General features: G+C 38.8%; 1 protein-coding gene across 5 annotated transcripts; it reads right to left on the bottom strand.

Annotated features, from left to right (window-relative positions):
* Positions 1-373: 373 nt before the first annotated feature.
* LOC115219261 (gastrula zinc finger protein XlCGF26.1-like) lies at positions 374-27,285 on the bottom strand. 5 transcript variants are annotated; one of them, XR_005002011.1, is made up of 5 exons: positions 26,845-26,981; positions 6,617-6,640; positions 4,005-4,028; positions 2,359-2,400; positions 374-725 (listed from the first exon to the last, which is right to left on the bottom strand). XR_005002011.1 is itself a non-coding variant. In XM_029789442.2 (2 exons), the coding sequence occupies exon 2, from the start codon at positions 21,435-21,437 to the stop codon at positions 19,905-19,907; it is 1,533 nt and encodes a 510-aa protein (XP_029645302.1). In that variant the 5' UTR covers positions 21,438-21,662; positions 26,845-27,285; the 3' UTR covers positions 18,911-19,904. The 5 variants fall into 5 exon arrangements, 1 of the variants encoding a protein (XP_029645302.1); XR_003882297.2 differs by lacking the exon at positions 26,845-26,981 and adding an exon at positions 8,037-8,178 and having other exon boundaries at positions 378-725; XR_005002013.1 differs by lacking the exon at positions 2,359-2,400 and having other exon boundaries at positions 26,845-27,045.
* Between the last annotated feature and the right edge of the window lie 694 nt (positions 27,286-27,979).

Raw genomic sequence — 27,979 nt, 5'->3', positions numbered from 1 at the left:
TGTGTGTGTGTGTGTTCTAGAGTACCTAAGTGGCTGATATTTGAAATCCCTTGATTTCTTAAATTAAGTCTATTAACTCTTATTTACTCATTCAGTTTCCATTCATTTATAAACAAACTAACTCACTTATCCTTCCTACATGTTCTTTTGCTTAGGTTGGCCACATGGTAACATGGCTACATGTGTTGTTACTGTGGTATACTATTGGTTACAAGATAAAATAGATTTTTGGCTACATGGCCACATGTATCTTTACAAAGTTATAACATTGTCCACATGTATATCTCTAAAGCAGTGTTATGATATTGTCTACATGGTCCACATGTATTTCTGTAATGGTATACGATAAGACAAATAAAGAGTAAAACATGGAGACATTAGAATTTAGATTTTATTGATGAAGGTTGTTCTTTTTATTTCAACATCAAACTGGAAACATCCAGAATGTTCCGCCATCAACAAATGGAATTTTCATGGAAATTAAGTTTAAAAGTTTCCAGGTAGACAACATCTGGAATCTTCCAGATTACTGCAAGAACTGGGAAGGAATATTAGAGGAAGTTTCTTAAATGTTTGGCTGAAAGTCTGCAGGATTTTCATGTTTCCTTGAACATTTCTTCATAGCGATAGGAACAACAAGAATAATGGTGCCAGTTAATTCAGTTCCATCTCTTTCATCTCCAAAGCTTTTAAATCGTTACCACTGCCTCCCTCGGATGGACCTCCTGGAAGAGATAAGGGCCATTGTTAGAAGGATAACATCAGTTGTGACAACAACAACAACAACAACAGCAGTCACTCGACAGGCTAGAAATGATAGCTAAATCTTCTACAAATGACACTTTAATAGAAGGAAGGACACATAAAACAAAGTGAGATGGTCCAGGCTGGAACAAGTGAGATAATTTTGCTTAACCGAGGGGGTACCCAAAAGAAACTGGAATTTAGTAATATCATTTTATTCACATATTTTTACATGTCAACACTTTCATTGCCTTCAGAGTATTCTCCATTTGAAGCCATGCATTGGTCCAGACGCTTTTTCCACTGTTCGAAGCAGTCCTGGAACTCTTGTGAAGGGATGCCTTTTAATGCCTCAGTTGTCAACTTTCTACATCTTGCAGAGAGCAAGGAACTACAATGGGTTTGCGCCACAGAGAACATTTCTGGTTACTTTTGGGTACCCCCTTGTAAGTCTGCCTGATCAGAGTTGAACAGAAGTTGAACAACAACAACAATAACAACAACAACAATAACAACGTTTACAACACTTGATATTGACATTACCAAAAACTAGAAGGATTGAAAGTAGAGCCAGAAAATAGCTCAGCCCTCAACAATCCTCAACAGAGCTTTAAGGAAACTCCCACAGAATTACTGTTGCTGCTATAATGAAAATATCAAGTCACCATTGAAAATATGGCCACCTCATCGACTGGCAAGGTGTCATTCTTCATTCATACTTTAAACTCTGGTCCACAGATATCAAGTCTCCTCCATCTCACCTTTCTATCATTGGGGACTGTCTGCATCCCATATGCCCCATCATTTCTGCCACTAAGCACCAACAGATTAGCACTGTTGATAGATGATTGAGTATCTCTACTGTGTGCTGAACTGTCCTGCCAGTGTCAATGGAGCTGCAATATCTTGTTTCTTGCAACCAGGGGCCAACAATTCATCTTCTGACCTTTCTACTGGTGATGAGTTCAGAAAGGCAACAGGAGCCCTATCAAGTGCCAAGGTCCCAGGATATGACATCTTACAGCTGAGATATACTTGATTGGAGGTCTTTGATTTAAATATTTCCTAACTCTTCCACTCAGTGTGGTACCAGGAAGTCATCTCACTAGAGTTCAGGGATGGCCTAATCGTCCACCTTTACAAGAAAAGAGGATTTTCATTGCTGTGGCAACCCCTGAGGGGTTATATCTCTGCTGTTGTCTGCTAGAAAGATCTTCATTTGTTGACCCATAATACTGTACACAAGGAACTAAGACTCTTGTCTCAGAAGCAGTGTGGCCTTAGAGAAGGTTGTGAGACAGTTGTCATAGTGATTGCTACCTGCCAACTGCAGGAGAATTGATGAGAGCAGCATTTTAGTCTTTGTCAACCTTTCAAAGGCATATGATGCTGTCAACTGAGAAGGGCCAGGTACAAATGGTGGTGGTGGTGGTGGTGGCGGTAGTAGTAGTATGGGTGATAGTGGTGGTGGCCGCAGCAGCAGCAGTAGTGGTGGTGGTGGTGGTGGTGGTGGTGGTAGTGGTGGTGGTGGTAGTAGTAGTAGTAGTAGTAGTAGTAGTAGTAGTAGTAGTAATAGTAGTAGTAGAAGTAGTAGTATTAGTAGTGTCTACTTACCATTGAATGCTCGTTTCTCAGCAGACCCTCCACTTGACACAGCTGCAAAGTAATCAATGAATTCATTAATCTAATGAGAAAACTAATGAGTGGTGGGGGGGGAGATTCTCCCCCCACCCCCTAATTGTTCCAGAACAATCCAGACAGGGATAAAGGATAATAACTCAGTTAATATGGCTCATGTTCAGTTAGTTGCTATTAAAGCTTAGCCCCAGGTCAGTCCTGATCAAAGTTAATCCCACAGTGACCATCCCATCGGTCTTTTTTCAGGCATAGTTCACCTAGTATTACATCATCCAATGGCTCCTTCCTACTCTAAAGAATGGTAGGGTGTAATATTAGAGGGATTTGGCTGTTATTTCTGGATGGTGGAGTGGCCATATATAGGCTTCAGTTAGCTGTCATGCATTTTTGAGCAGACCTATGATCAAAGGCATTCCAAACGTGACCATCCTATCTTTTTCTTATGTGCAAAGAATCCAGGATCACATTTGATGATTCATTTTCTAAAATGGTAGTGATATGTGTGATTTGAGGGAGAGGTGGCTGCTATTTCTAGCATTTTGAGCAACTACACAGTAGCTCAGCTAGTGATTGAGAGAGACATTGGAATAGGTAGGGCCATGGATATTTCTAGATCTAATGATGGAATGGTCATGGCTGGCATTCTTTTGATCATATGTCTCTGAGCAGGACTTGAAACAAAACAGTAGGCAATGGGGTTATGGTTGTGGATTTGGGTCAGGAAAATTCATGACAGAGTGGAATGGACAAACATTGCCAGAAAAATGATTTCTAAGACAACAGAATCCATTGTAGGAATGGTGAATTGGAGAAGACACAGCTCAGTGAAGATGAAATGAAGGAGAACTGGAAGTGTGCCAAGATTCTTTTTAAGGAATAGAACCAATTTTGGTTAAATTCTTTTAATACCAAACTCCTTGAGACTATCCTTGCTTTTATGCTACAGACTCTCTGTTTTAAAGGGATTTAGATTAAAACTTCCCATTAAAATTCCATCTTTTATCTTTTGCTTGCGTCAGTAAGGCTTCCACTTCACACGCCAACTTAACTTAACTTGTCCTTTTAGTCGAAAGATATCTGTTGTTATTCTTGTTGTTTGTAATTGTAATTGTGTAATATTTTCTCCGTTTTCTTGTTTTTTTTTTTGTCCGTGTTGTCACACATATTTGCTCACTTTCTTCCAAAAATTGAATGCCCTTAGCTTGGATTTTTGGGGCCTACCAATATTGAACAGTCTCAAGTGTAACAGGCTGAAACTGTAGTGATAACTGGAAGCCTGACTGATGAATAGAAAGCCATGAATGTTTCTTCCTGGTTTTACTGTCCATCTTTGTATCGTCCATCTGTCCATATGTTTTTGTTATCATCTGTTACGTTCTTGTTATATATAAATATACATACATATATAAATATATATACATACACACATATATATATATACATGCACACATATATGCATGCTGTGTAACACAAGTTGCAAAAGCAGGAATTTGGCTTGGATAAGCAATATACTCTCTTGATCTCTTGTTTTTACATGATGACAATGATGCTGATGATGATGATGATGAAAGTAATTAACGCATTGACAGAACAATGGGAAATGGATGAAATCCATCACTCACCTGTTTTAGCTCCAACAATATCGACTGAAATAACAAAAATACTCTGATGTCAGTAGGAATATTGCTCTGTATGTGTGTGTGTGTGTGTGTGTGTGTCTATATATTTATATATATTGGGTTATCCCATAAATAATGTTTTTTTTTTTCAACTGAATGAACTAAAAGCCAGAGGGGGACTGGATAAACTACCTGCATCAAGTTGCTATAAAAGCAGGTAGTAATTTTACTTTGTACTTATTCTTTGTGCAAGTTTTGAAGAGTGCAGTTATTTTTTCAAAAGCTTTAATGGAAGTGACAAAGGAGCATATTCGGCATATTTTGCTTTATGAGTTCAATAAAGGCAACAATGCAATGGAAAGTGTGAGGAATATTAATGGAGTATATAGGGATCAGACAATAAGCATTAGCCAGTGTCAATGGTGGTTCCAGAAATTCTAAGCCAAAAACTACAGCCTTGTCCTGGCAGATCTGTAGAGCTTGATGAGGAGGTCCTTCAAACCCTGGTGGAACAAAATCCCATTGTAACTGTTGAGAAAATAGCAGAGAAGCTTGGTCATTCAACCAATCATTCAAGTCAGTGCTAGAAGAAAAACGAACATCTTAGGTTTCAAGATGAAAGGTGTCCTTACATCAAGATATTGCTTGGCTACATGCAGCGAGGATGACAGTCCAAAGGCTGGAGCAGTTTAAATGGGAAACGATGCCCCCACCCATCATATTCGCCAGATATTGCCCCATCTGATTATCATTTATTCCACAGTCCTCAAAATCATTTGGACAGAAAGAAAATGAATTCTGTAGACAAGGTCAGAACAGAACTGGAGGAGTATTTTTTATCACAGACAAGTGAATTTTGGAAGAGAGGCCCTGCAAGTCTAGCAGATAGATGGGAGAGCATTGTAGAAAATGAAGGAGAGTATATTTTAGATTAAAAAAGAACTTTGTTTCTCTTAATTTTGTAAAGTAAAAGAAGTATAAGGAAAAACGTATTATTTATGGGATGACCCAATATATATATATATATATATGAATTAGAGGTAAAACCACCATTATGCAACTCAAACAGTGATAGACATAAACCAAAACATAAATAACAAAAAATATATATTTTTATAAAACATAAAACCAGATCTCAAAAAGCGTAAAAATGAATGATCAATATATAATAAGTAAAAAACTACATACGTTTCATATATATATATATATATATATATGTGTACATATATATTACATGTGTGTGTGTGTGTGTGTGTGAGTGCATGTAAGAAAACAGAAGTAGGTGCAGCAAAGGAATATAGTTCTGATGGAGATATATTTGTTTAGCTGAGAGTGTAACTTAGCCATTCACTAAATAAAGACTAATAAAAATAAAAGTGCCTGATGACCATTGTACCTGTAACACAACAAGGTCCGTCCTTGTCACGTTCTGTGTAATGGTGATTCTGCACTGAGAATTACATTACGGGCACAGCAATTGTCTGAGTAGTACTCAGCCACCTATACATTATAGTGAGGTTGATGTATGACACCTCAGAATGCTTGATGGTGGTGTTCTTGCATGGCTGCTGTCCAATGACTGAAACCCGTAAAAGTGTAAAATTTTACTAAGGATAATGAATAGCATTATGTGTCGTTCAGATTCCATGTTCAATCCTCATTAAAGTCAACTTTATCTTTCATTCTCCCCAGGTCAATAAAATATCAACCAATATCACCAGAGATCATAAGGCAGTGAGCCAAGAGAATTGCTACCATGCGAGGCAAAATATTTAGCAGCATTTTGTCTTTCTTTATGTTCCGACCTTGCTTTTCATCCTTGGGTGGGAGGGTCGATAAAATAAGAACCAAGTGAGCACTGCGGTTGATGTAATTGATTTTCACTTTTCCCCACAATTGCTGGCCCTGTGCCAAAATTTGAAATTAATATTACCAAAGACGAGGGCAGCAAGCTGGCAAAATCTTTAGCATGCAGGGCCAAATGCTTTGTGGCCTTTTGTCTGTCGTTACATTCTGAGTTCAAACTCTGCCAATGTCAACCTTGTCTTTCATCCCTTCAGGGCTGATAAAATAAGAAGCACCTCTCAAGCCCTGGGGGGTATTTCATCAACTTATCCCCTCCCCTCAAAACTTCTGATCTTGTAACAAAATTTGGAACCAATATTACCAGAGATCAATAGAAATGACTTCCCCCACCTCTTCATGGTTGCCATCTTGTGTTCAGCATCATCATCATCCATTGTTTTAAATCCAGGTTTTGTGCCTGTTAATGGGGGTGGATGGATCTACCTCAATGCCATAGCAACCGAGGTAGGCAGGTGCAACCCACCCCAACCTTTGGGCTGGCTGGTGCCTATTCTCCTTTGCTATCATGAGGCTTTTTTAGAGCTGGATTTTCTACGGAAAGAACCCCCAACCTCAGTTTCTAGACATGAGTGGTCCTGAGACAAAGGCCTCTACCACGATTTTTAAGAAATGTGGTGGCAAACTAGCTCAGGAAGGCAAGGACATGCTACTCCCTGAGACCCCTTTCAGAGGCCCCACCCCTACTTGTTATTGCTAGAAATCAATATGTATTGTTATGAATATTGAACGATGTCAAGGAAATAACTTACATTTAATGTCATCAATATTAGGAGCTGAAAATAGAAAGAAAAGAAGATTAATAGAAAAAGACAACAGTTAAGAGGCCATACTTTGTGTAATCACTTTACACAGCTAATTAAAAATAATTATACCATCAGGAAAATGTATTGGATGAAACATTAGTAGTGTCTTAATTGGGAGACAACCCTTGACATCTTTCCATTGTATTAGGCCTCTTTAGCAAAACATAGACTTTACTGTAGACAGTGAAATATTGCTGAGAGAATCGCTGTTTAGATATACAATATTATACATGTGTAGCTGTGAGTAAAGTAATTAGCATATTTTATAAGACAAATCCCACATAAGACTTTGTTAATTCCCTTTTCATCTCATTTTATACACACACACATGCACATACACATATATGCACACACACACACACATGCATGTGCACACATACACACACACATATGCATGTATGCAAAGACCTGGGAGATGGTTCTGTTGCAATGTACACACAGACATTGTGACTCACATTCAGATGAGGGCCACTTGACAAATTGACATCAAATCACTAACAGACATATTCCATCCATGGCCCCCACCCCACTATGGCAAGCTCCTGTCTCTGACTTTTCATCACTACTTCAATAGCCTTTATTCTTTGGCGCTGTCTTGTCCCATACCCCTACTTCTGAAGCATCCCCACCACTGACCTGCTTGTCACTCCACCCCTTGGAATCCTCGCTGAGTCCATGTCTAGCATTATGGCAAATATCCATAACAGTTCCTACAGAGTTCCACCAGAGATAGGAGTAAAGGCGGTGAGGTGGCAGAAACGTTAGCACGCCGGGCGAAATGCTTAGCAGTATTTCATCTGTGTTTACGTTCTGAGTTCAAAACCTATTTCTTTATTACCCACAAGGGGCTAAACACAGAGGGGACAAACAAGGGCAGACATAGGTATTAAGTCGATTACATTGACCCCAGTGCATAACTGGTACTTAATTTATCGACCCCGAAAGGATGAAAGGCAAAGTCGACCTTGGCGGAATTTGAACTCACAACGTAACAGCAAACGAAATACCACTAAGCATTTCGCCTGGCGTGCTAACGTTTCTGCCAGCTCGCCGCCTTCTGAGTTCAAATACCGCTGAGGTTGACTTTGCCTTTCATCCTTTCAGGGTCGATAAATTAAGTACCAGTTGCATACTGGGGTCGATCTAATTGACTGGCCCCCTTCCCCAAAATTTCGGGCCTTGTGCCTAGAGGAGAAAAGCGATATCACAGAGTTGCAATAATGTTACAATATAGAGATACAGCAAAGTTACATCTGAGTCACAAGTAACGGAATTAGAGACTGAGTCCAGCTGCAGCAGCAGCAGAGATTAAAGGATAAGCAGACCAGCAGCAGCAGGATTAGAAGACAGATTTAATAATACTTACTGCCAACAGCCAGGGCTATGAAGAGAGAAATGGTAACGACTAGCAGAAGCTTCATCTTGTGTTCTTGAAGAATTTTAACTGAAGTGTTGTATGTCAGCAACTGTTGGTTCCTATATATATATAGTCTTATAACCACATGTGTGTGTGTGTGTGTGTGTGTGTGTGTTGTGTGTGTGTGTGTGCATGCGTGTATGTATGTATGTATGTATCTATCTCTCTATCTATGTATCAACCCTGCTATTCATAAATGCACGTACTGTAAAGAATTTTTAAAAATATATTGACTCACACATACATACATAAAGAAATACGTGCATAAAGACTGATGCACACATGGACACACACACAGCATTGAAATGGATTCGAGGTGGGGCTGGAGTTAATGTAAGGGGCGGGGCTGAGGGAACAGACAGCTTTTCCCAGGCATGACATATTCTCTGGAAGAGATAGAGGAAGAAAATAGAGAGAGAGAGAGAGAGAGAGAGAGAGAAAGAGAGAAGAGGGGGAATGAGAAGAGGTCTGTATTATAAGTGAGATGAGACAAGAGAGTGGGCTGAGTTATAAAAGTGTGAGGTGTGCGAGGGGTCAGCCCCTCTAGGCCTTATTAGAAATATATGGTGTGAGGGAGCTTTATGAGTACCAGGTGAAAGGAGCTGAAGGCTGAAGACTAAAGGCTGTAGGTTTGTTTTTGGTTTTAAGTCCCAGATTTATGCCTGACTGAATAGACTTATGATTAAAGGCACAAGCATGGTTCCAGTTTCAATCCCACGGCATGGTACGCTGGGCAAATGTACTATTAGGGTTTCAAGTATGAAATTTGTAGAAAAGCAAAAAAAGTTTGCTAATGTTTTATAAATACAATGTATTCCCAAGAAAGAACTCATATTTCAAAACTGTATGAATTTCTGACTTACCCATCTCTAAACAAAAATAGTAAAAGATGATTTATAAATACTTCATAAAGCACAAAATGAGTTAGAATAAAGAAATAGATGTGTCAGCTTTCTAACAAAAAATAAAGATTGCCAAAATATAATAATGGCACAAAATGAGCAGTTGTCAAAGTTTACCATATTTCTCACAACAAATTTCATACTTGATGACCTAATATAACTTTGGGCTGACCAAAGCTTCAGGAATGGATTTGGTAGATGGAAACTGAAAGAAGTCTGCCATGTGTGTGTGTGTGTGTGTGTATGCGCACATATCTTTGTGTCTGTGTTTGTCCCCTATGCTACTTGACAACTGGTGTTGGTGTGTTTGCATCCCCCATGACTTAGCAGTTCGGCAAAACTAACTGATAGAATAAGTACCAATTTTAAAAGCATAAAAATAAGTTCTGGAGTTGATTAATTTGACTAGAAATTCTTCAAGGTGCTGCCCCAGCATGGCCACACTCTAATGACTGAAACAAGTTAAAGATATAAGAAAAAATATATTCCAGCCATGACCAACCTGTCTTTATTTGTTCTATGTTCACAATTAGGCTTAAGTTCTTTTGCGTGTGTGTATGCGTGTGATTTGGGGGATTTTAGTCACTATTTTTAGCAATCCAAGTGACCATGTACAGGGAAGAGGGTGGTTGAGTGTAGTGGGGTGAGAAGTGGTAGGACAGATCTCTATTCTAAGTGTGGTGAAATGCCAGGAACGTGTTTATGGCACCATTTCATGGTATTAGTCTAAAGACAAGAGAGAAATAACTTTAGTTGAGATGAAAACATATGGTCGCCTGGTGGGGTCTGGTCATGACTTCAACACAGATCAATCACCTGACATTAGCTGTCCGACTGCATCGTTTCCATTAAATAGTGTGTGTGTGTGTGGGGGGGGCGGTTTGTATTAGAGGTAGGTGTCATACCATGCATGCTTATGAATGTCTTTTCTCTCTCCTCTTATCTATCAATCAATCTATTTATCTATTTATCTATCTATCTCCCCTTTTTTATCCCCAAAAAGAAAAACTCTACCTTGTAATTTGTCCCATCTGTGTGCAGCCCTGTGTGGCTAATAAAGAAACATATCTATCTATCTATTTATCAATCTATCTATCTATCTATCTATTTATCAATCAATCAATCTATCTATCTATCTGTCTGTCTATCTTTCTGTCTGTGTATCTATCTCTCTAGGTGGGAAAGAGCGGAAGTATAGTGGTATTAGTTAGTGGGGGTGGCACAGTGTTTGGTTTCATGTGGTGAGTATAAAAAAGTGTTGATAAGAAGTGTCTGGGGCCAGAGGTTATGAGTGGGGGTGGCGTGGAATGAAAGATGGACACCAACAGGGGTTGGTGGTAAGAATGAGTAATGGATGTCAATAGAAAATGGATTTGTAGAGAGGAGAAGGGAATTCAGTTGAGTTCATAATGGGAAATAACAGGTATAGCTGAACCCAGTGACCCAGCAACAAAATTTGCCTGGGGGGGGGTGCAAACCCAGGTCCAAATCTTTTAACAAAAAATGTGAATTTTTTCAATGTTAATATTAAAACAAATGCAGGTGTAATAATAGTTTTTATTATTATGATCAGCTGAAATGTTCATAGGTTGAACAAAACACTCTCGTGGAATGTGACTAAATGAAGTTCATTTTTTAACACAGTTCCTCTTACTGTCCACAAACTTCTATCAGTTGCAGTGCTTGGATCACACTGGTGAAGAAGCTGTCCTGTTGATCCTTCCTGGTATGCCATGCTGTACCAAGTTAAGGCTCCTTCCTATTGTGCCATACTGAGTTATGGCACCTTTCTGTCATGCCATGCCATGCTGAGTTAAAGCAGTTTGCTAAAGCTTGTCCTTCCCGTTGTGCTGTGCCAAGTTAAGGCCCCTTCCCATTGTGCTGTGCCATGCTGAGTTAAGGCCCCTTGCTGTTGTGCCATGCCATGCTGAGTTAAGGCAGTATGTTTCATTGTTTTGTAAAATAGTTAGAAGTGATTTAATAATAATAATAATAATAATAATAATAATAATAATAATAATAATAATAATAATAATTGTGTACAGTGCTCAGGTGCACTACAACTCATCTAAAGTGTATATATAATCAGGTGTAGTTTCGACGGATTTCGGGAAGCATGAGGGCCTTAAAGGATGCAGTGTCATGGCAGTCAACAACTGATGCAGGCAGTTTATTCCACGCTTCAGCAACCCTGAGCGTGAAAAAATGTTTCCGAAAGTCATGGGAGCTGTGTTGTTTTCTGACTTTGTAGGCATGTCCACGTGTGTTAGACACATGGAGATCAAAAAGGTGTTCAGTGTTGTTGTTGGTGAGGTGGTTGATAACCTTGTGGGTGTTTACCAAGTCCGTCGCCAGACGCCGGAGCTTCAGTGAATCCATGCCCAGGGAAACAAGGCGCTCAGAATATGGTAGGTGTCTGATGGAGGGTATGCGTTTGGTTGCACGTCTCTGGACAGATTCCAGGAGGTCAATGTTCTGAGCAAGATAGGGATTCCAAACTGATGATGCGAATTCCAAGTGTGGTCGTACCATAGCTGTATACAGTTTTAAATAGATGGCTGGAGAGCGGCTAACAAAAGTCTTGCTGAGTGATGCCAAGACACCCTCGGCCTTCTTGACAATTTTAGAGATATGCTTTGTCCAACGCAAATCACTGCTGACAGTGATGCCTAGGTCACGCTCGCAAGAGGATTTCTTGATATCAGTGTTGTGGAGGGAGTATGTGGACGCAGGGTTTTTTCTCCCAAAATGCATGGTGGTACACTTGTCCACAGCCAGTTTCTGTTGCCAGTCTGTGATCCATTGCTGCATTGTGTCTAGGTCTGATTGCAGGAAAGAGTTGTAGACATCAGGATCAGTCCTCTTGATTTCAAGGTACAGCTTGATGTCGTCTGCATATTTCAATACTGTGGCATTCTTTAAATTGGTATCTATGTCATTAATGTATGCCACAAACAGGAGGGGACCAAGGACAGATCCCTGTGGTACACCCGATGACATCTCATATGGTGTAGAGTGCTGTCCTAGAACTGTGACTACCTCCTTTCGGCTGAGGATGAAGGATTTCAACCAGTTAAAAAGGTCATCCCCCACACCCATTGCAGAGAGTTTCACCATATGGAGATTTGACTATTATTTCAAGAAATTTTGTGGCTGTTTAGGGGCTCCACACCCTTCATACATCTTGTGTATATAAAGACAAAGGCAAGATAATCCCCATCATTAGCAGCTGTGAAATACTTGAAGAAACTGAGAAACATTTGAAGTGTCTTTTATGGTGTAGTGGACCCAGCCTAGTTTCATAAAAAGGATAAAAACATAGAAACAAAGTCACAACGAAGCGATCTTCTGGATCTGTTTGTCTGATCCAGGCTGCAATTTCATTAAAAAGCTGGGTTTTCTGACATGAATTATTACATCTATATCTCTGTCATTGGTAAACTTCTTAGTGAAATTAAGTACCCTAACAACCCATTTGGTGTAGATGGATAAAAAGTCCCCAATATCAAATTGGGTGACGCTTGTTTTGCCTTTACCCTGCTGGAACAACGTTGACCACATCTGACTGGAAGTAAATGTTGCAGGCTTTGCTTTGCCAACAGGAGAATCATTCTAAAAACAGTCACAAGATCCAAGTGCTTTTCTGAACTCAAAAACCAAAATACTTTATTGCTGTTCTCATGATACTTTTTTATCCCTCCGTCTCAACAGACTCCTAATAAATTCTATAAACTATAAATGGCAATTTCATCAAAGAAACATAGTGCTATTTTTGAATCTTCATCTGAGGAATTATGGATAGGAGATCCAATACATGTTTTCTGCATATACATGCCTACTATGAAATTATTACATTTATAATATTATCATCATCATCATTTAGCGTCCGCTTTCCATGCTAGCATGGGTTGGACGGTTCAACTGGGGTCTGGCAAGCCAGAAGGCTGCATCAGGCTCCAGTCTGATCTGGCAGAGTTTCTACAGCTGGATGCCCTTCCTAACACCAACCACTCTCCTTCAGTTATACTCTTGCAACGATATTCTTAGCATGAATCTTTCCATGGCCCTTGGCATTCTATCCAATCGATGTTCTTTCTTCTTCAGAGTAGCCCACATCTACAATAGTGAGGGTGGAATGATGCCATCAAAAAGATTATCACATATTAAAAGCAAAGTTGGACAAGGCCCTCTGTGATAATCTCTTTGATGGCATCATTCTATCCTCACTATTGAAGATGTGGGCTAATCTGAAGAAAGAAGAACATCGATTGGATAGAATGCAAAGGGCCATAGGAAGATTCGTGCTAAGAATATCATTGCAAGAGTAAAACTGAAATGAAGTGATTCAAGAATTGGGCAGAATACCAACACAAAGTCAAAGTGCTGCTGTGCCAAATCCATTGCAAGTCAACAGATGGAGCTGTGCAGGATCCAAAAGACTGGAAAAGACCACTCAGAAGGTATTTGCGATGATGGGAAGATGATTTAGTTAAACAATTCAGGTCCAGAGGAAACGAAAGGCAAAATCTAGAAAGAATTGAGAGTAGTGTATAACAATATAAAATAGTGTAGATGCCAAGAGCCAGGTGATATATACATAAAAATAATCCATTATAATTAAAAGGTTTTGATTTCTTGTGGTCAGAATTGCTCGTTTCCAATCATCCGTTGGTAAACCAAGCCTGATATTCTTTTGAAGTATCTTTTGTCAGAATATTTTTTTGAAGTATAAAAGGAAAGTTTTAAGGAAAATGCTTATCCTAATGTTCTTCAAGCTTTCATTTCATATTTCAAAAAATATTCAGACAGGGGGTATTTCAAAAGAAAACCCGAATTTTGAGTACGAGAAATTGGAGCCTTTTGGTTAAAATTTGTTAAAGAATACTTAGCATTTATATTGAGTCCTGTGATTTATCACTTCAGCCATGTAAACGGTACCTGTGCTGGTGCCACGTGAAAGGCATCCAGGACTCTTTGTAAATTGGTTGGCATTAGGAAAAGCATCCAGTCATAGAAACCATGCCAAAGCAGACAACAGAAGCCTGGTGCAGCCCTCCAGCTTGGTAGCTTCTGTAAAACCGTCTAACTCATGACAGCATGAAAAATTAACCTTAGATGACGAGGATGAGGATATATATGATTTATATATATATATAAATATACAGAGTGAGATGGGTAAACTGTAGCCATTTTATATTTTTAATTTTGCACATGTGCATTAGTTGTTCTTGATTTTGTCAACTACACAGTATAGTAGGGTCAGCTGGGCACTGTCTGTGTGAAAAACAGCACCATGACACAATTCATTGACAGAAATTTGAAAATTACATGCTGTACTGCTTTGGCATTTGCGCCAGAAGCTCCAATATGAACATTTCAGAGTGTTTGGGTGCCAAAGTGAGGACTTGCCATGTACTGAGAGAACTAAAAATCAAACATTCAGTCAACGCCATGGTGTTTGGAGTAATCACTAGTGATGATGACATTATGCCTCCATTCATCTTTCCACATGGCCTCAAACTCAACATGGAGGCCTACATCAAATGCCTGGAGGAGGTAGAGCTACCCTGGGCCAAGAGGATGGCTGCTTGAAGATTCTATGACTGGCAACAGGACTCTGCACCATGCCATGCAAGAAGGAGAACCCAGTCATGGCTGTCAGACAATTTCTGCAACCACATCAGCCCTCCTTGATTATTATGTGTGGGGCACAGTTGAGTGAGAGACCAACAAAACTCCTCGTGACCCAAAGATGAACTGAGAGGAAGAGATATGTTGGTAGAGAGAAAGCAAGATGTTGAGTCAGTCACACTGCTTCTGGTGTAGAGTGATATCAACCATGAGACTAAACTGAAGCAGCTGACAACAGATTACATCCTCATCCTCATTTAACATCCGCTTTCCATGCTGGCATGGGTTGGACGATTTGACTGAGGTCTGGCGAACCAGACTCCACTCTGATTTGGCAGAGTTTCTACAGCTGGATGCCCTTCCTAACGCCAACCACTCCGAGAGTGTAGTGGGTGCTTTTATGTGCCACCGGCACGAAGGCTAGTTTAGTGGTACTGGCAACGGCCATGCCCAAATGGTGCTTATTATGTGCCACCTGCACAAGAGCCAGTCCAACGGCACTGGCGATGACCTTGCTCAAATGTTTCATGTGCCACCAACACAAGTGCTAGTAAGGCGATGCGGTAATGATCACGCTTGAATGGTGTGCTTAACGTGCCATCTGCATGAAGGCCAGCTTGTTGCTCTGGCAACAATCTCACTAGTATGGTACTCTTAGCGCTCCACTAGCAACGAATGCCAGTCACCGAGTTTGATTAAAATTAAACTCAATACTCAGACATTCCTCATTTAATGATGGTGAGAAATGAAATTAAGTCAAACATTGTAAAAAATAAAATTCATTAAATCTGCATCCTTAACGACCGATTTTTGTTTGATAATATTTTTTTATTTCTTTCTTTTGTTTTTCAAAACTGAAAACAAAAATGTCCAGTGTACCAACAATTATTCTTGTGAACCACCATTCCTGATTATGTTCTAAGAGAGCTTCCAGGGTGTTCCAATACTTACCATACTGTACAATTACCTTGGGGTATCAACTGTTATCCCAGAGTTCCAATACATCAAGAAGAGGAGGGTGTCAGGTACCAACAGCTGGTCTGAGGTGTGTTACCCTGTGGAAGGGACAGGTGCCACAAGAACAACAACAACTTTGGCTGCTTAAACAGGTTTATTCATTTCATTTCATGTGTGTGTGTCACATACAAAAGGGAAAGAATATCACTTTTGAGACAGTGGAATCGACAGTTCACAAACGGGACACTTACAGTGTAGAAACAGTGTAGATGTAGTGTATCAACAGTACAGACAGTGTAGATTTAGTAGACCTGATGTTGAGTCACCAGATGGACAACAAACGACAGATGAAAACATCTTAAGTTGGAAGGAAACTCATTCTGGCAACAACAACAACAATAACAACATGAGTATGTCAGTTAAATTATTGTTGTTTACTTCCATGATCATCGACACTCCAGCTCTGACCATACCATCTCTATGACGACAATGTATGTAGGGTTTTTGTTATCATGTTGTTCTTCCTGTTTGTGAAAAGAGTAGAGTGCGAATTGTCTGCTATTTCAAGCGAGTCAAGCAGTTTATTTATTTGTAGGGTGAAGATTGGTCGCAGTAGGTCCAACAGCTGGTCACTATAGACTATGTGTCTATATACTGGACCTTTAGGTGAGTGTTGAACGTTATGGACAGTAAAGGGTGGAGGGATATAGCCTTGTAAAGAGTGAAGGAGTAAAAGGGAATGGTCAGGGCAACAGGAGCAAGAAATACAGGGATCTGATTGTGACGTAAGCGATTACTTTAGAACCTGATCTTACAAACCATCTGGTGTCACCATTTATGTACTGCCACTCACCACTTCCTTTCGCCTGCACTACGTCCAACTGGCATCCACCCCTCATTCTTATCATTGCACCCACACTCATAACATCTGCTGACCAGCCCTACCTCTTTTGACCATTCACCCCATATCTACATCTGACCACCTCCATTCCATGCTTATATTCAACCCTCACCCTCTCTTCGTGCCACCTTGCCCATCCATGCTGATTCTTCTATCTCCACATGCTCTTCTATTCCCCTTCTAGGACATCTTACCATGAAGATAGGTTCTAACATCTCACCGCCACCATATTTATCCCTTTTTGTGGCCCCGCTCCAGCCTAACCCATCAACACATAGCAAATACATAAGTAGCCATGAATCTCTCCCACAACAAAACTGTCCCTACATCTCCTGTCATGCATTAACATCTCAACATCTCGTTAAGTCTTGCAAGGTACAAGGCAACCTCACAACCTCACTGCAAAGCAATTGGCGTCAGGAAGGGCATTCGGCAGTAGAAACGATCTTAAAACTAAGAGATTGGAACAAGACATCATCTTCTGACTCATTGGATCCTGTTCAATCATCCAACTCATACCAGCTTTGAAAGCAGATGTAAAAAAAGATAATATATTTATACACACACACACACTCGTGCTTCATACTTTTTTGTTGTACACGTTTTGTGATGTCCTGTGCCCACATATGCATATATATATACATACATACACACACACACATATATATATATATATATATATATATATATATGATTGATATATATAAATATATAAAAATATATATATATATGTATAGATGTATGTACTTATACATATGTATGTATGCATATATATATATTATTTATATTATATATATATATGTATGTATATGTAAAATATAGATATATATGTATGTGTGGGTGTATATATATATATATATATATACTTTATTTAAAAGCAGCAGAAAATTCAACAAAACCTGTTACTCTGAGTTTCCCGTTGCCGTTCATCGGACGTAGTGCAGCTGAAAGGAAGAGTAACAGGTTTTGTTGAATTTTCTGCTGCTTTAAATAAAGCATATTACTCTACTCCTGGTATTTGAGTGCTCTTTTTTCCATCATGTTTCACATTTATGTGTTTACTCCGGTATATGTATATATATATCTGCACACATACACGTAAACATATGCACACACACACTCCTGAGTGGTGGTGCCACCCCTTTATTACTGAGGAGGTAAAACTCTGCTGTCTCTATTTTTGCTCTCCAATCATCTGAACACTGAAAGATGCTGCTCTTGTCCGAAACATCGGAAACTTCACTTACCACAACAATATAATGTTCTTCCGTTACTCTTCCCAATATGAAAATGCTTTTCATACACACACACATAAAAAATATATGATATGCCCATATATTTATACAGTTCTGTATTTAAGAGATGAGGATTTATGTACATTGTTTACATTTGACAGCTATTTGACTTCATCTTGTTTGTTGTTAACATAACATTTTGGCTGATATACCCTCATTCCCGAGGAATGAGAACCCAGGTTCGAAATTTCCCCAAGACACCTGATGAAGGCTGGAGGGTATATCAGCTGAAACGTTGTGTTGACAACAAACAAGATGAGGACAAATATCCATCAAATGTAAATAATGCATATATCTATATATATATATTATTAATATATTTATTATATATATATATATATTTATTTATTTATATATTATTTATATATTTATTTATATATATATATATATATTTATATATATATATTATATATATATATATTTATTTATTTATATATATATATATTCATATATATATATGTATATATATATTATTAATATATTTATTTATATATTATTAATATATTTATTTATATATATATATATATTCATATATATATATTTATTTATATATATATATTTATTTATATATATATATTATTAATATATATATATTTATTATATATATATATTTATTTATATATATATATTATTAATATATATATATTTATTTATATATATATATTATTAATATATTTATTTATATATATATATATTTATTTATTTATATATTATTTATATATTTATTTATATATATATATATATTATATATATATTTATATATATATATATATATTATTAATATATTATTTATATATATATATATTTATATATATATATATATATATATTATTAATATATTTATTTATATATTATTAATATATTTATTTATATATATATATATTATTATATATATATTTATTTATATATATATATATTTATTTATATATATATATTATTATATATATATTTATTTATATTATATATATATTTATTTATATATATATATTATTAATATATATATATTTATTTATATATATATATTATTTATATATATATATTTATTTATATATATATATTATTAATATATTTATTTATTTATATTATATATATATATATATATATTATATATATATATATATATATAGATATATATATATAGATATATATATATATTGTGTGCTGATTGTACATTCATATCACTGTGTGTGTGTGTGTGTGTGTAGTTGACACATGAGAAAATTATACATGTTAAGTCCCCACAGAAGATGGCAGGTTTACGTGAAATAGCCAGGTGGTACTGAATCCTTCAACTTGAAAAGCTTTTAACAGCAACCATTGACATGTTCCTGGTGACTTAGAATATCCGTTAACAAAGCCCACCCTCGACCTCATCATCATCATCATCATCATCATCACAGGAATCCACTTGGTCTGTTACTTTATTTCGCACTCACTCAAACCCCTCCCAGGTGTCGTTTACGTGAGGAGATGAAGAACTCTTAATGTCTGGTTGAAATCAATAGGGAAAATGGCTTTCAAGAAATACGGGGAAAGCATAACAGCAGCTGGATGAGAAGTGTTTATGAAAGAGTCGTTAAGATATTAATGAGGACATGCTGTTGTTGTTGTTGTTATTGTTTAGCTTACAGGTCAGCCTTGGTCCAAAAGATTGTTGATAAACAAACCTTCTGGTCATCTTATATTCAGACTGTAAGGTGTATTATGGGGGGAGATTCAGCTGCTATTTCTAGCAGCTTCAGTTACCTTAATGGTTGTGTTTATCTTTCATTGTCTGCCTGTGTGTCTTTTTCCAGTGGGAGTCAACCCTAACAAAGACAGGTCCCTTTGTGTGTTTGGGTGCTGTAATTATATAGAAGGGACGGATTACTAAAATAAGATCCAACTGGATCCTGTCTGTGTTGTCCTGAAACTCAGAGTAAAGCAGGGAGGAGTATCACATCGATCTAAATGCCACTATTACTGTATAAATACTAGGTGTGAACTACCTGTGTCAGCAAGTGTTGGAGGGAAGAAAATGGAAAGTTTTTGAAGTCATCTGACAGACTGTAGTTGAAAGAGAGGTCAAAGGTGAGAATTTCGTTCAAATATGTGGAAGTGATTGGGTTGGGAAGAGGTGGACTGAGGTCAGTTAGAGTAGCCATGGTTGGTAAGTGAGCGAGTGAGTAGTTTCATGTTTTTTGAGGTGCTCATTACGAGAGAATGCCTTCCCGCATATATTACAGGTATAGGGTTTGGCGCCAGTGTGTGTAATCATGTGACGGTTGAGATCGCTTGGCTTTGCAAAAGCCTTGGAACAAATTTGGCAAACATAAGGTCGTTCCCCGGTATGGGTCATCTCATGTCGCTTCAACGTGGAACTTTTTGTGAAAGCAGAATCACAATATCGGCAGCAGAAATCTTTCTCACCTGTATGGTTCTTGATGTGATTATTTAAACTGTCTTTACGGGAGAACACTTTATCACAATAAGTACAGGAGAAAGGTTTCTCACCTGTATGGTTCCTCAGGTGTATCTGTAAGGTGAAGTTCTGTGTGAACCCTTTGCCACACACCTCACAACTGTACGGTTTAATTTCAGCATGAATCCGCTCATGTTTTGTCAAGATGGATTTTTGGGCAAAATTTTTACCACACACTTCGCATTTGAATGGTTTGATTCCTGTATGAATGGCCAGGTGGGACTTTAGCTGTCCACTCTGTGAGAACTCTTTCTGACAATATTCACAACTGTAAGGTTTTTTGTCAGCATGCGTGCGTTCATGCCTTTTCAACGAGTACATCTGTGTGAACCCTTTCCCACAAACTCGACATACAAAAGCCTTTTTGTCAATATGGTTCTTTGAGTGTGACATCCAGCCTGATTTTTGAGAGAAAGTTTTCCCACAAATGCTACAGACGTAGGGCTTTTCCCCTGTGTGTGTCCTTGCATGGTTTTCTAAAGCAAACCGTCGGACAAATCCTTTCCCACAAGTTTTACATTTGAATGGGGTGCTGCCTGTGTGACTCAGCATGTGAGATTTCAAATAGTCGTTCCTTGAGAAATTGCGAGAGCAAATCTCACACTTAAATGGCTTCACACTCAGGTGGACACTGAGATGGCGTTTTAGATCACAACTCTTAGAAAATTCTTTTTCACAAACTTCACATTTATAGATTTTGCCATCAGCATGAGTTTTCTCATGGTTTCTTAGCAGACTAGCTTGTATGAAGGACTGTCCACAAGTCTCACAAGAAAATGGTTTCTCCTCAACATGGCTCAGTCGGTGAAGTCGTAAATACTCAAACCTAGAGAAGACTTTCTCACAGATATCACATTTGTGGGTCGTACAGAGTTTTTGTTTTCTTTTGCTCAGTGATATTTTTGGCACCGGTTCGCCAAGAGAATGGTTCATTTTATGCCAGCTGTAATAACTACTTCGAGAGAAAGATTTGTCACAGATGTCACAAAAAAAAGCCCGTTGCAAAGTTACTTTGCTTTCTCTGGCATTTTTTGTAGGATTTTCAGAAGAATTTGTAGAAGGACTCTTAAGAAAGGAGAACTTTTTAGGAGCACTTTCAGAAGAATTGGAGGAGAAGTTCTTGAGAAAGGAGAACTTTTTCCCATTTCTGTTATTCAGATTACTGTATTTGGCAAGGAGTTTTTGCCGGAAGGTTTTCTCCATTGTTAAAGTTCTTCAAAGTGACAGCATTAAACAGACAGAGTTTGGTTATAATGAAAGTATCCTGGATTTTCTGCCGACAAAAGATTCCTTGCAGAATGTAGAATATGTCTATGGAATAGAAACAGTTTAATCTGAATATCAAGACTGGAAAAGTTGATATGTTCCTGTAGCATGGATTGTGGATAGCTGTGGTCTTTTATCAGCTCTGACAGGGAGGTGGAACACCTGATAAAAGATACAACAGACCAGTAGTAGTAATAGTAATAATAATAGTAATAATAATAATAATAATAATAATAATAATATAATAATAATAATAATAATAATAAAACAGAGAAAAAAGATGGCTGGGTAAGACTAAAAGTGATTTAAAACCGGAAACGTAGGCTCTAATCTGTGCTGCCCAAGAGCAAGCACTAAGAACAAACTACATAAAATACAGAATAGACAACACATCCGAAAGTGATAAGTGCAGAATCTGTGGATAAAATGGTGAAACCGTATTTAATATTACCAGCCAATGTACACCACTAGCCCAGAGAGAATATAAGAGATGCCATGACAATATAGCCAGGCTTGTCCATTGGACACTCTGCAACAAGTATGGACTTGACAGAGCAAAAAATTGGTACGACCACAAACCTGAAGGCATCGTTGAAAATGGAAATGCAAAGATCCTGTGGGATTTTATGATTCAGTGCGAACATGAGATAGAGAATAGGAAGCCAGACATGTCTTAATTAAGAAAGAAAGCAAACTATGCTGGATCATAGATATAGCATACCCAGCTGACAAGAAGGTATGTGATAAGGAAGAAAGAAAAGTCGATAGATATGAGAGGTTAGCTTGGGAGGTTAAGCAGTTGTGGTCGATGAAAAAGGTGGCAGTGGTACCAATAATTGTTGGAGCCCTGGGAACAGTGAGTAAAAATCACAGAATCAACCAGAGCAAGGAAGACTGAGAGCCATGAGAAGTAATATAATCATCATCATCATCATCATCTAATGTCTGTTGCCCATGCTGGCATGGGTTGGACAGTTTGACTGGGCTGGCATGCTGGAAGGCTGTGCCAGGCTCCAGTCTGTTTTGGCATGGTTTTCTACAGCTGGATGCCCTTCCTAACGCCAACCACTGAGAGCATAATGGGTACTTTTACATGCCACTGGCACAGGTGCCATTTGTGCGACACCAGTATCTGCCATGACTGATTTTACTCGGCTTGAGGGGTCTTCTTCCCAAGCACAACATAATGCCAAAGGTCTTGGTCATTGCCTCTGTGAGGCCCAACACTCAAAAGAGGCTTGATGGGTCCTCTTAAGCAGAGCCCATCGCCAAAGGTCTCGGTCACTAGTCATTGTCTCTGTGAGTTTCAAAGTTCAAAGATCATGCATCACCACCTCATCCCAGGTCTTCCTGGGTCTACTTCTACCACAGGTTCCCTCCACAGTTAGAGATCAGCACTTCTTTACACAGCTGTCCTCGTCCATATGCATCACATGACCATACCAGTGCAGTTGCATGCCCTGATGCAGTACCAGGCAGAGGTTCTTATGGCTTCAGATCTTAACTGATCGGAAGTATTTACATGTACATTGTTTTGTCTTGGTGTAAAAGATGGGACTACAGCAAATATTCTGCTCAACACCACAGATTTGCTTGTCAGTTGTTTGACCTTAACCAGTTGAGCATGTCCCTTGGCTGACAATATGTGCATTTCTGATCATGAGCAGAAGTAGTGGGAGAGCATCATAGCCATGTGTTGAGAGGGATTCTTTGGGGGTTGAATAATTCACCGCTGGAAACATGGGTGTTTAGTTCAACATCCTTAAACAACCCTTATTCAGGGACCTTTTGGATGGGATGGGCTACTCAACCTGAAGAAAATTCTAACTGGGCCTCACCTGCAAGGTCATGCACTGTTCATCTTGATATGATAATAATAACAACAACAACAACAATTTATGATTTTGGCAGAAGGTTAGAATTTTGAGGGGCAGGGTTAGTCAATTAAATAGACCTCAGTACATGACTAGTATTCTGTTTTATTGACTCTCAAAGAATGAAATACAAAGTCGACCTCAGTGAAAATTGAACTCAGAATGTGAAGAGCCAGAAGAAATAATAATAATAATAATAATAATAATAATAATAATAATAATAAAGACTGGAAACAGGGAGAAAAGGACAGAGAAAAAGAGAGAGAATAAGAAAGAGAGTGGTTTTATAAGTAAACTAGCTGACCCTGTGCCATAAAAAATGATGGTGAATTGTAGTATTTTATATATAAACTAGCAGTATCGCCCGGTGTTGCTCGGGTTTGTAAGGGAAATAACTGTATAAGCATTTTTAGAGATGTAAAGTATAATTGCCATCTCAATATGGCTAACCACAAGGGGGGGGGGGATTACTGCAGCTTTTTACGTTCTGAGATTTAAGAATACATTTTTAGAGAGTTACTTCTCTTATATAATAGCAAAAAAATGCATTAAAAATGGGAAAAAAATTATGGTAAATTTTTTTTAAATCGTAGACTCATCGTAGACGCACGCTAATACACAGAAGGGGTCGATATGAATCACGACTATAAGATACCCGGTTTTGGTTACACTGCACCGCAAAATGTGGGAGTAGTTAGGAATCTAAATCGTAGGAGATAGACACACAACTTCACTTTTATATATAAAGATGAGGTACAAAATAAGAGTCCAAACCCCACCCACCGTCACAAAAATTGAAAAAAATATAGTATACTAGGTGTAAAATAACGTGTAGTAAATGAATATGAAGAAAAAAAATTGCGCTGACGAATGGGGAAGTGGAGAGAAGACTCAGAACATTCCAGATGTGAATTTTCCTGAGTCGTCTCCCCCCTCCACCTCCATTCGCCAGTGCACATTTTTTTTTTGCATATTCATTTACTACATGTAGTTTTACACTATTTCTTTTTCATTTTTTTTTTTTTTGCCTGGGTCAGAAACTGGAGGTTAACCAAATAAGGGACATAATAATCACAGATACAAACACTCATATACTTCCCTTCTACATGCATACACATATACTCAGAGTTGAAACGCTGTTTGATTTTTCTTTTCAGTGTTGAACGTTCACCATCCCATTTCCATTGCACACTCACACACACACACACACACACACATACCTCCCTTTTACATACACACACATATACTCAAACTGAATTGAAACACTGATACAGGAAATTTACTTCTAAAAAAAAATCAAAAAGTCATAACACTAATATATATATAGACTCTTTTACTCGTTTCAGTTATTTGACTGTGGCCATGCTGGAGCACTGCCTTTAGTTGAGCAAATTGGCCCCAGGACTTATTCTCTGTAAACTTAGTACTTATTCTATTGGTCTCGTTTGCCGAACTGTTAAGTTATGGGGACGTAAACACACCAGCATCGGTTGTCAAGCGATGTTGGGAGGGACAAACACACATATATATATATACATATATACGATGGGCTTCTTTCAATTTCCGCCTACCAAATCCACTCACAAGGTTTTGGTCAGCCCGAGGTGCCACGCAATGGGACTGAACCCGGAACCATGTGGTTGGTAAGCAAGCTACTTACCACACAGCCACTCCTGCGCTTACATATATATATACATATATACACATACATATACATATATATATATGTACATATATATATATATATATATATATATATATATATATAATATATATATATATATATATATATATATACATATATATATATATACATATACACACACACACACATATATAATGATGATGGGGTATATATATGTGTGTGTGTGTGTGTGTGTTTGTGTGTGCATGTGCGTTTGTCTCCCGATGCTGCTTGACAACCAATGTTGGTGTGTTTACATCCGGTAACGTAGCAGTTTGGCAAAAGAGGCCGATAGAATAAGAACCAGGCTCTGAACTTCTAACAACAAGTTCTGGGATCGAAATCCTTCCAGGCGGTGCCCCAACATGGCCGCACTTTAATGACCGAAACAAGCCGAAGACCAGTATTGCATGTCTTACATTCATGCAGAAAATACCACCGTTGTGTGTGGTGGAGAGTTTCCAAAGTCCCTGCTATATTTGTTCTGCAGCTTGTCGTGAACACTCCCTTGTCGCTCTCTTCATCCCGTAATTAGCCCTGAGCAGACAACGACGTTCATCGATGGGGATAGAAATAAATAAACAAACCAATCACTCAACAACAACAACAACAACAACCACTACGACGACGACGGTGACAATTGACAAATGACCACCACCTTGTCTGTCTGTGTGTCGCAGTCCAATACTATAGGGAGTAGAGTGGGTGGTGGGAAGAGGTAGAGATAGATTGTGGTAGGAGGTGTATCTAGCAGTCGCCACCCTCAATAATGAAATGTGTTGAAGTAGAAAAAGGAGAGAGAGGGGGGAGGGGTGTTCACACAGGAACAACAAGAGACACAGAAGCTACGAGGTCGATCTGCTAGAAATAACAGCCAAATTTCACTTGAAAAGGAAGGAAGGTCTGTTACAACAACAGCCAATGTAAATATGTCACTGTTGATCTATATTCGGGAAAGTATTTCAGCTATGACCGTCCCACCTTTTTTAAACAGTTCAATCCATGACCAGAACGACAGCGTGTGATATGAAGTAGATTTGGCTGCAGTCTCTAGCAGGCCGGACGACCACATAGATGCGCCTACCTTGTATACAATGTGTAGTTCTTGGCTGGTCCTAAACAAGCATATTTATGTTCAAAAGAGGTCCAGCCATGACCACATCATTTATTCTTAAGACAGTATTATAGACTATAGTATTTCGTGTGTCCTTTTTAAAAATAAAACAGAGATTTGGCTGCTATTTCTAGCAGGCCGAGACAGTGGACATCTGAAAGGCGTGCGATGTGTACATGTGAAATATACAAGGATAATGTTGTGTAGCCCCAGCTGTGCTGCGACTTCCAGCCGTGACCACCTCGTCTTTTTCTATATCCAACACTACATTAACTAATGGTCCTTCTTTTTCAAGACGGCAGGGTCTCTGAGCTGAGGGAGGTTTAGCTGCTACTTCATATGAAACTGGTTCATGTTTCTACTGTACACAACTGGTTTGTGTTTTGGCTGGACAGAGAGGAAGAGAGGGAGGGAGGGAGAGAAAGAGAGAGGGTATGTTATAGGAGAGAGGGAGTAAGCAAGAGAGAAAGGGGGTGGTGATGTGTGTGGCGAAAGAGAGTGATGAAGTGAGAGAGGGAGTGAGTGAGTGAGAGACGGAGGGAGAGAGAGGATGGAGTGTTTCCTTCCGGGAGGAGAGAGAGAGAGAGAGAGTGAGTGAGAGTGAAATATGTGTAAAAAGTAAAGAGCAAAGCAATGGTGTCGCTTTGTTCCCTTTTCTGTCGATGTACTTACAGAGGCAGGGTTAAAGTGGTGTGTTGAGATAAAGGCTCCTCGGTCTACCCGGTCCATTCGGGGTAGATTCGCTGGAGGTAGGCAGCTCTGTCCGGGGTCTCTTACGTCAGACTGTTGATGTCAGCTGTAGCAGTAGTGGTGATGATGGTGGTGGAGGTGAGAGAGAGAGAGACAGAATAAGGGTCAAGGAAAAAGGCTAGGAGAGAGAGAGAGAGAAATAGTGGGAGGAAAGAGAAAGAAAGAAAGAAATGTGGTGGAAATGGGAGTAAGGGCAAATGAGGTTTAGCGGGAGGAAGAGAAAGATTAAGAGTGGAACAGTAGTAGCTTTGAGTGAGAGAGGAATGGTAAAAGTGAAGGAACAAATGAAGTGGGAGGAAAGGGACTCCGTTAGAAAGGAAGAGGGTATTGTAGAGAGGGGTAGGGAAAGCTAACAGAGGAGGGAAAAGGAGTAGAAGGAAGAGATTAAAAAGAGAGTAGGTAGAGGGATAGTGCGAGAAAGAAAGGGAAAAGTTGTCGGAAATTGAGTGTGAGTGAGAAAAAGAGAGTGAAAAAGAACAAGAAGTTTGAGGGAGGGGAATAACGAAAGGAAGGGAGAGAGAGAGAGAGAGAGGTGAGAGTTTATGGAATGTTATATGTGTAATGAGAAGGGGAGGAAAGAGAGAGAGAAAGATAAGTATAAAGTGGTGGAATGTTATGAAAGAATGAGGAAAAGGTGGTAGCATAATGTTTTTGGTGAGAGTAGTAGCGTGAGGTAAAAGCCTATAACGATCGATGGAGATGCTGTGAAAGGGGGGAAAAAGGGATAGATGATGGCGAAGGTTAGAGAGAAAGAGAGAGAAAGAGAGAGAGAAAAAGAGAGAGAGAGAGCGACGAGGGTGAGAGAGAATAAAGAATGTAGAAAGCAGACGATAGAAGCTAGGATTGTAGATAGAATAGAGTGTAGAGAAGGAGGGTGATCAGAAAACGAGAGAGAGAGAGAGAGATGGTAAAGCAGATAAAGAGAGTGAAGGAGGAGGAATATCATGAATGAATGGGAATATATAGAGGGAGTGAGATAGGTGAGAAGACAGAGAGAAAGCGAAGGGATAGAGGAAGAGAGGAAGAGGGCGAAGGCGAAAGAGGGAGAGAAAGAAGG

Source organism: Octopus sinensis, linkage group LG14, assembly GCF_006345805.1.
Source record: "Octopus sinensis linkage group LG14, ASM634580v1, whole genome shotgun sequence".
Lineage (NCBI taxonomy): Eukaryota > Metazoa > Mollusca > Cephalopoda > Octopoda > Octopodidae > Octopus > Octopus sinensis.
This window is presented reverse-complemented; position numbering and strand designations above follow the sequence as displayed.